We start from the raw sequence: 9,531 nt of genomic DNA on the forward strand, positions 1-9,531 counted from the left end.
ATCTGGGCATGGGGGTGTGTGGTTTGTGACCCCGCCTGCCACAGTCACACCTGTGACTTTGAGAAGCTCCAGGCATCGCACGCCTTCATAACAGCCATGTGCAGATGGACACCAGTCTGTACATGTCAGTCACGCGACGCTGCAGCTCTCGATCAGACACGATCAGATCAAGACACTCACAGGCCTGAAGGGGAGCTTTTTTGCTAAAACCCTAGTTGTTATTCTTGATTTAGGCAAAGGAACAACATTCCTGTTTTCTACAATGCCGATAAGCTTGGGAGTCGAGGGAACACTTCGCTCTCTTTTGCATGGCGTTCAGTCATGCATGAAAGATGAGGCTGTCGTGACGTCAGATTTGGATTTAGATTTCATCTTAAGCAGGCATCGCTCCAAACAGTCAGTCATTTCCAGAGATTCCTGCAGAATTCGGTTTAAATAAAGGAATCAATAAGTTAGCCATTTGATTTGACTTTTTCTCGAGTCGCACAGCCGCACTAAACAAACAAAAAATCTATAAAAAGTCCAAGAAGTTCCCAATTTTATTTCTTTTAAGGTTCAGGGCAGAAAAAATTTGCGAGGAAAAGTTGGATTTTTAAAAAAATGGAAATTGTTTTTGTCTTTTAAACCTGTGTGAAAATAATTTAATCTAAACTTAACCTACTTGATTCTTCAATTTAGTTTAAAATAGTAAGAATTTCAAAGTAAAGACAGATGAATTCATGCAAAGAGAACGTGTGATGGATTTAGAAAGTAGCAGCATCGTACAGACTTATCTAAGGCTGACCCTCCTCTCTGGTTACTCAGTGCATTTACTATATTTATTTGAAAGTATTCATTATTTATACTACATGGACTGACATACATGCAGAGGAACAGGAAGGTTTAGGGGGTTGATTTGTAAAAAAAATCTTTACCTGTGTAAATGTTACCTGTTTTTTCAAAAAAGAGCTTGATGTTGAGGTTCACCACCTGTGCTAACAACACAAAAAAAACTTTGTGGATTTGATGAATACTTGGCTGATTTGTTCCCTTTTCCTTCCAACTGTTTTTTTAAAGAGGACATTCGGTTCAGAAGTGATGTCTGTAAAATGAACCAAAGATTAAAACAAGGCTAATTTACATTCTCCCAGATGTGAGAATGTTAAATAATTCATAGGAGTAGACTTGTATCTGAGCCATTTTAAAACATTAAGGACTTTCTCAATAATTCATTTTGATGCAAAGGGATGAATTTAATAAATGTTTGGATTAAAGACACGACTCTTGGCTGGAGGTTTATGCCTTTCCTCTTTACTGACATACAATCAGTGAGTTTAAAGTTGTAAGAGTTTTTGTTTTCACAATATCTTTTTAAAGTTTAGAAAATTTGATAAAAGTACTGATAGGAAACTTGAAAAAAAAACAAAAAAAAACATCAACTTTGTTCAGCATTTATGATTTTTTTGTGCCATGTTTAGTCCCCAATCTCCATCTCAACATCAAAACTTTACATTAGGGTACTTTATATGCGACACAAACAACGCCAAACATCCGAATAACATTTAGGAAAGCTCCTCAGAGCCCCAAATTAAGCAAAGATTTTAGTAACATTATGCTATGCCTTTTCTCTGGCTCTGAGCTATTTCAGTCACCAAGAAGTTCAGAAAGTTTAGCTTGTCTGGAAGGCTTTGCTGTTGTGAAACCGCATATGGCGTTAAAGCCAGTCTGGACTTTGCCTCGGGAGCGGAACATGAAGGCGCCCTGCAGCTCACAGCTGATCCTCACAGAACCGCTGCCTTCACTGCACCAGCTAATAATCACTGCCTATGAGAAAACCTTCTTATGCCTCAATAAGAGATTAAAACCACCAAAGGAGGTGATTAAACTGGGGAGGGGGGGGGGTCATGAATAACAAATTCAAATTGGAAAAATCCCAAACGTCTCACAACACCTGCACAAGAAGAAAAAGACAAAACATTTACTGCTTTGGACATTTTTTTAATCTTTCAATGTTTAGTACATTTCCAAATGTGTGTACTTTAATAGAATAAAAGAAGAAGACAGTTGCACCTAAGTCCTCCCTGCATTTAAAGTACTTTGTCACTTTAAAAACATTAGAATGACAAATCTTTGTGAAACAACCTGAATTCAGAAAAGTTATGCTACCAGTAAGAAACAAACTGCTGTTACACTGTAACAAAACATTTTAAAAAACTGAAATCAAGCTGCCGATCTCAGCTCTTTAATAATACAGATGCATCTTCATTATTCATGAAGGACTTTATATGTAAAGGCAGGACTATATAGATCTTTTTTGTGAATAAAGGACGTCAGAATGGACAAATGGGCAATGACTTTACCCCAGGATCCATTAGGAGTCGACGATGGTCTTGATGCTGTTCTGCAGAAATGGCAGTGACAGGTGTTTCAGAGCCCTGGAGTGTCGGCGTTAGCGTCTCCCATCTGCGTCCCTGTTATCGGCACCGACCGCCTCGGCTACGCAGCTGAAGCCTTGATCTCTGCACAAACACATGAAGACATCACTTCATTCATGTCTCTGGAAGAGAACGTCTTTAATGAGCCTTCTGTTGTTATTAAAAAGGGATACCTGGTGTCATACTCACTTAAGAAGGTCCTCTAATTCTCTTTTGACCTTCGTCACTACAGGCGGCCCCTGATAGGTCAAACTAGTGTAGAGCTGAATCAGAGAAGCCCCCGCTCGAATTTTATCCATGGCGTCCTGCCCACTGGCAACCCCTCCAATTCCAATTATTGGCACTTTTCCTACCAAACAATATTCATAAAATGTATTTTATTTATAAGTAATCTTCTAAAAGATGTAAACCTCTGGAAAAAATACCTTTGGTGAGTTTGTACATTTCTCTCACAGTGTTGGTGGACATTTCTTTGAGAGGCTGCCCACTTAACCCCCCAGTCTCATACTTAAGTGGGTCTTGAAGCGTCTCTGGCCTGGACACAGTTGTATTAGTCACCATTAAACCATCCACTCCCAGCTGCAGACACAAAGGGAACAGGGAAGAAAAGGCGGGAAGATAGCGGCGTGTGCTCAGGACGGTGGAGAAGACGTACATAAATGCACGTACACTTATTTTGTATAAATCCTTTGATGAGAACACAGTGGAGTCTTCAAAAAATGTTATTTATTTGGTTTCTACTCCAGCTAATAGGTCAAGTTTACAGTTTGAAAAACAAAAGTGAGAATGAATAAAATCCGGGGCACTAGATAGTCCTGCTCTTTATAGTCTGGGGAGGGAATTTGGACACAGCCAAAGTTTCTGAGAGTTCTCCTCCAGTAGAGAAAAATGCACACAGTTCTTCATTCAGCATCAAATGAATTACCACATAAACCCAGCCTAGCTGCTGTAAAAACTGTTTATCTCCATCAAGGTGACTCTAGGAAAGCACCAACAGAATATAACAAGTTTGTTGGTTCTTTCACCAAATCAGCTTAATAATCTTTAAAAGCAGTGGAGACCTGGAGAGCTCCAATTCAAGGTGTCTTAAGGACAAACCCCAAACTGTGTCTGCACTTTCAGTTTCCCTGAAGTCAGTCGAGTGCTTTCTTTAGCCGATATTTGTTTAATCAAATCAGAGCATTTTCCTTCTTGTGATTTCAGAGGTTCGGTGCGCTGATATCTTCCATCGCCCAGGAGCCATGCAGCGACCACTGACCTGCTGCATACCTGTCTGACATAAACCCTTAGACTCATGGGAAAAACATCTCAGCATCATTGTGATGACAATCACTAAATAGTCTGGGATACTTTTAAAGCCCAGGTGAAACCTGAACAAATGAAAGATCCTAAAGTCAGCTGATACAAGAAATGGTCGATTGAGCTCAATGAAATGAAAGGCAAATGAAGGCGGACCCACACCTCAGCTACCACGTCAGCAATGTCTCGCTTGTCCTGGGCTGTGAGGTCAGGAGCGATCTTCAGCAGGACGGGGGGCCTGTGTGCGTCCGGCAGGGCGTCACGCTCCTTTAACACCTGAGAAGGAAAGATGGGAGAGAAAATTCTTTTAGAACTATAGAGGGACTGGAGTACGGTGGCCCTGAAGTGCAAATCACATCAACGCTGAAACATTTTAAGGATCACTATAACAATTAAAAAGCAAAAGAAATATTAAGAAAAGAACTTTACATTTTAGAAAACAAACTAAAGAAACACCCGAAACCAAAACACAAAAGACAAAAACAACAGCAAAAGTCATTTCCAGAAAATAAAATGACATGTTAGAAAAATGAAACATAATGAGAAACCGGAAAAAGCAGGAACATCACCAAAACAATGATGGCCCAAAGTATCTACCTTTTCTGGTTTTTCGTCGTTTCCTTTTGTTTTCTGAAATGTTTTTTCGTTTCATTTTTTTACGTTTTGGTTTCTGGAATTTTGTTTTGTTTTCTAAAATGTAAAGCAGTTTTTTATTTTAATTTGTTTTGCATTTTAAATTGCCGTTGTGATCTTTAAAACGTTTTTGCGTTGAATGATTATTTGACGTGATTTGCACTTCAGGGCCACCGTACCGGAGCCAAAAAGACTGAAGCAGCATCCACCTTATGATCCAAATGACATCTTGTTTAATCTGCAAACAGACATTAAATGGTAAAAACAAAACAAAGAGTTGACTAAAGTTTGTTTAGACAGATAGCCAACCATACAGATAATTCTTTATCCAACCCAATCAGGAAAAAAATTGGTAAATTCAGTTAATTCTGGTCAACAAGAAATGCAAAAAAAAAATCTTGTCAAGCTAATACTGCTCGACAAAATGCTTGTCGAGCAGTATTAGCTTGATAAGAAATGTTGTTTTTTTAAATTAAATCAGACATAATCAATCGTGCAAGTCAAAAAGTGTATTTTATTAATGGAGCCAGAGGGTTTTCATCACCATGCTGTCTGCCAGTGGCCGGTGACACTCATTAACCCTGCCCTTGACTTTCCTTTAGCCTAAAGGCTGGAAGGGGAAAAAAGACATTGCTCCCTAAAAAGGGTGTATGAGCTACAGCTGCACACGCTACAGATAGAACAGAACAGATTGAGTCATTTTAACGTTATCACTGAGTGTACAAACATATAAATGTAAACATTTATAACACAAAAATGGTGCTACTTGATTACAAGGAAGAAAATCTGCAGATAAATGCAGGAAGGCAGGATTGACTCTGCAAAGCTGTCCTCACATCATAAAGTTGTTTTAATTGTTGTTTATCTCAGGAACATGTCATTCCCTCCATCGCTGGTAAACAGACACCCTAGTTACCAATAAAGCTGCTTTTTCCTTTTAGTTTTTTAGCTTTTAAAGAGGGAGGGTCATAAACCCAACAGCCTCGCCTTCACATTTCTCATGCGCCCTGCTTTCTGTTTTTGTGGTGAGCAAATGCAATTTCTTGCAGCTCTAACCTTCAGAACTGAGCTTTTTTTTGTTCAAAATAAATACTATAAATGATTTAAGGCTCTGTGCATCTGAATGCTTTGAACCTTCAGGCTCAAACAACCCAAAACTTGCAGGTTTTCCCTTTTGTCTATAAGTTTCAAACTGATGAATCTGCGGTTTATTGTCAGGTTTTTCTTCAGTTTGGACAGCTGTGCTGAAATGCACACAGGAGTGCTGACATTACAGTTTAAATAGAAAAACCTGAGCTCTCACAGGCACCTCTGTGGTTTGGTGGCATTTTTGTTCAGGTGCTGTTGCAACTTTCTTCTGGTTATTAGGACGATGGGATAACCCTTAGCATTGATCAGCAAATTCTATTTGCCAAAACTCTGTTCCTTGCTTCCTAGAGACAACAGAAACAATAGAAAACTGTTTTTCAAACATAACTTTTCTGTTTAAATATTAAACACAGTTGGAAAGTTTCTATTAATCCATGACGAGAAGTTAAAAAGTAGGAGCTTAAGGCTAAAAACGACCAACTTCTCAGATGCAGACTTTTGAGGGAGATTTGTTTGCAGGCGTTGAATTAATCAATTAAAGAAAATAAGGATGTGGATTAATCTGACTTTTTCATCTTGATCTTAAGAAGAATTTGTGATGTTTTATATCAGCTTCAGAATTTGTGCCCACCTTTCATATTTTTAGGTTTACTATGGAACAATATAGAGCCACTTTTTACTTTGGAAGGTTCCAAACTCTTTGGAGGTATAGCTCCATCCCTTCACTGTCGCAGAGCTTTAGAGGGAAAGCAGCTGAGTAAAATAATGGGTTTATGGACAGCAGCATCCCTCCAAGGACATTAGGAAAGTCTTACTGTGCATAAGAGCTGCCGAAGCTCAGCCTTGCCCTGTAGATCTCGGAGACCTGGCGTGTTTGGACTGCTGACGTTGACCACAAGGTAATCAGCCAGCGGGCCCAGAGCTTTAACCCCCTCTTTGTAATCTGCCGCTGCATCCTGGGAAAGCTTGTTCTTTCCTAGGTTGATGCCGAGGGGAAGGCCAGCTATAAGCATACAGAAAAATGAAGGTCCAGGCAAACAGAAACAGAGGCCGCATCATCACATCCATGACTTAACTGGGGCGGAGGCTGCTGATGTGCTAAATGAGCTGTGAGCGTGAAAACGTGAGACAAGGACAGGTCAGGATCATTTCAAAGGCTAATTAGCAGAGGGTATTTTATCTGATAGTACACTAGTACTGGATGTTTAGAATAAAAAATTACATTTATTCATAACGACTTACAACAAGGCAACAGAATTAAAAACATTTTAACAACAGGAAACACTGCAAACCCACTAACTTTTAGTTAACTGCTGCTGTGTTTCTTCTCTGGCCTTCAGGCGGGTTTGAACCTCCGCCAAACCGCAGCTGTTGAATCCATACCTGGAAAACCATAAACATGACAATTCAACACCAATTAAATCCTCAAAAAGCTTCAAAAAGAAACAAAATTCCAGCAACCAAGATCATTGATATAAAAATATAAATGTTTTTAGAATTATCCCACATTACAACATCAGTAACAAACACAAATCATTTTTTTTACCAAAAATTATGTTCAAAAGAATGGCAAACTTTATTTATAAAGTCCATTTTTGCAGACTCTGGTACTGTCAACAAATAAAATTCCAAAGATAAAACAATTACTAATAGAATTAATTTAATTAATTTTTTTAACAACACAGTCCGAAGGCCGGTCGATTTGTGAAGCAGGTTTTAAACTAAGAAGCACGTTACACATTAAAATGGTTAAATTAAAAAGTTAAACAAATCAAAGTGAAAATTTCCCATAAAAGAATTAAATTAACATAAAACCCAGGGATGAGGCATTTATGTCTAATTCTCTTAATTTTCCTAAAATGTACAAAATCTAATTCATCTTAACTTTTCATTACAGGAAAAAATCTAGAAAAAGAAAAAATATGAATGAAGAAAGAATGAAGATTTGTTAGTGCTGTGCCTAACATGTTATGGCTTCTGAGGTTAAAATGTATTATAAAAAAGAAAAGAAAATATTAAATAAAGAAAGTAATTAACTCTTAAGGAACCTCATCCATTTTATTTTTTAATATTTTCAAAATAGTAAAACCAGAACCATCAAGTATTCAGATGTATTGAAGAACCCATGAAATAAGAATCAGTTAAAAGTAAATGTAATTAATTCAGATGCCATGTTCATGATTCTAGCTGTGGAAAATGTTCAGGTAAACCTCACATCAAATAATGGATTAAAACCAAAATTAGATTTAAAAACAACATACAAAAACAAATGAAATATACAATAAAAGGAAATCTACTATCTGCTAGTTGAATAAATAACCCATTATATTGAGTGGGCAGGTTATGAATTCTAAAAAGCTTAAGGGTTAACTTTGGTTAACTTTGTTAACTACCCTACCCTGACTTTGAAAAAAAATAAGTTATTCCTAGAACGGTCACAACTTCTCTTGAGGTGGTAGATGAGGCTTTAGGAAAGAAATAAGGGAAATCAGAGTCGATTAACAGACATACATTTGTGACAAACACAGTCACGGCATTTTCCTGGAAGGTATTTTCATAGATGAGGGGCTTTCATCCATCCTAGGACCAAGTCTACAGAATAAAAAGACAATCTGACTCAAGATTGCATCCGTCTGCAATCTTTTAATTCTTTAATTCTCAATTCTTTTAATAAATACAAATTCACAGTCTAGTTTGTCACAGAAGGGCAATCTGAAAAAGCGTGTTCATTGCTGAAGTAGGAATTGTTTACAGTGGCTGTACAGACCACAGCTATCAATTGTCAAGCAGCACAAAGTGCACATTTATCTGTAACTACTTCAGTTCTTAATCAAGATGAAATTGTTTCAGGAAGATGCACCAAATAAGGATTTTATTTCTGTCCCCAAAGTGCGCAGTCTTTTGAAAGGTACCTGTTTATTACTGCATTATCGGCAGGGAGCCGAAACACTCGTGGTTTCGGGTTCCCCTCCTGTGGCTTTGGAGTGACTGTCCCAACCTCAACAAAGCCGAACCCCAACTTGTAAAGAGCGTCCACAGCTTCCCCATGCTTGTCAAAGCCGGCTGCAATGCCAATAGGGTTTTTAAACTTCAGGCCAAGTGTGGTCACCTCCTATACGGGCAAATGGTCCAACTTTAACAAATAGAAATAAATATTTTTTCAATTTAACAGGAGGATAAAAAAATGTTCCAGGCTTACTAAAGCTGCAGGATCCTGGTAGCGGTTCAGAGGAACAAGGCCCATTCCCATTATCTTGACCGCAAACACGTGTGCCATTTCTGGCCCCACAATCCTCTGCAGCAGAGGCATCAGCTGGTTGGCATAGAAACGCTCATCTCCAACGGCAGTGAGGTAAGAGGCAAACAGGAGGCTTCCTGACCCGATGACCTTCACCGCATCTTTAAGGCGTCTCTGTTAATGAAGACATGACAGATGTTCGAGTGACAGAATCCACTGGAGATCTCAACAAGCGACTGTCACAGAAATGGCACTAAATGACATGTTTACCATCCAGTTGACACAAAAGGTTGTGTCGGCATTCAGTGCTTTGAGCCATGAATTGTCACTGTGTGAATGCTAGGTAGTTCTACCTGCAACACCAATGTGTTTCCTTAAAACGACACGACAGTGTAAATGAAGCAACAAAACTGACAATTAGTTATGATTGGCTTGAGCTTATCAGTTTAGTGAGAAATAATGTGTTCATCACATTATTTCATCACCACAAGAGTAACGTTTTCTTTATTTAAACATTCCAAATAGCATGTGCAGGCAAACAGCATTAAAGCGACGGGATGAGTTCAATTTAAATTAAATGTATACATAACTTTCAGGATTTTATTATGTAAAACTTACCGACCGACATTAGGTTAGCTTGGTTTGAGGCTACACTTTAGCACAGAAAACAAGAGTTATAATAACATGTATACCTCTGGAAAATCTGAAATCGTTTATTTAGTCCTGAGTTACCTTCAATTGTCCCGCCATTGACGCAGTTCTGTGTCTGGGGACATGAACGCCTCACCATGTTACTCAAAAGCAACTTCCCCATCATGTTCTCGCGATACCTCACCAACGACTCATGACCCGGAAGTG

General features: G+C 38.5%; 1 protein-coding gene across 2 annotated transcripts; it reads right to left on the reverse strand.

Moving 5' to 3' along the window:
• Nucleotides 1-1,956: 1,956 nt before the first annotated feature.
• dhodh (dihydroorotate dehydrogenase (quinone)) lies at nt 1,957-9,531 on the reverse strand. Of its 2 annotated transcripts, XM_023953422.1 has the most exons (10): nt 9,406-9,475; nt 9,292-9,326; nt 8,635-8,847; nt 8,348-8,547; nt 6,736-6,818; nt 6,251-6,438; nt 3,876-3,989; nt 2,840-2,993; nt 2,604-2,763; nt 2,001-2,498 (listed from the first exon to the last, which is right to left on the reverse strand). In XM_023953422.1, the coding sequence occupies exons 3-10, from the start codon at nt 8,743-8,745 to the stop codon at nt 2,429-2,431; spliced, it is 1,080 nt and encodes a 359-aa protein (XP_023809190.1). In that variant the 5' UTR covers nt 8,746-8,847; nt 9,292-9,326; nt 9,406-9,475; the 3' UTR covers nt 2,001-2,428. The 2 variants fall into 2 exon arrangements, with proteins under 2 accessions (XP_004067096.1, XP_023809190.1); XM_004067048.4 differs by lacking the exon at nt 9,292-9,326 and having other exon boundaries at nt 1,957-2,498; nt 9,406-9,531.

The sequence above is a fragment of the Oryzias latipes genome, chromosome 3 (assembly GCF_002234675.1).
Source record: "Oryzias latipes chromosome 3, ASM223467v1".
NCBI lineage: Eukaryota > Metazoa > Chordata > Actinopteri > Beloniformes > Adrianichthyidae > Oryzias > Oryzias latipes.

Bases quoted from the DNA above. Each gene is read 5' to 3' on its own strand.
- dhodh (XM_004067048.4), bottom strand. The intron at 6,439-6,735 runs GTTAGTGGGTTT...GTATGCTTATAG, and splicing joins ACAGCAGCAGTTAACTAAAA to CTGGCCTTCCCCTCGGCATC. The intron at 2,499-2,603 runs GTGAGTATGACA...GTGTTTGTGCAG, and splicing joins GAATTAGAGGACCTTCTTAA to AGATCAAGGCTTCAGCTGCG.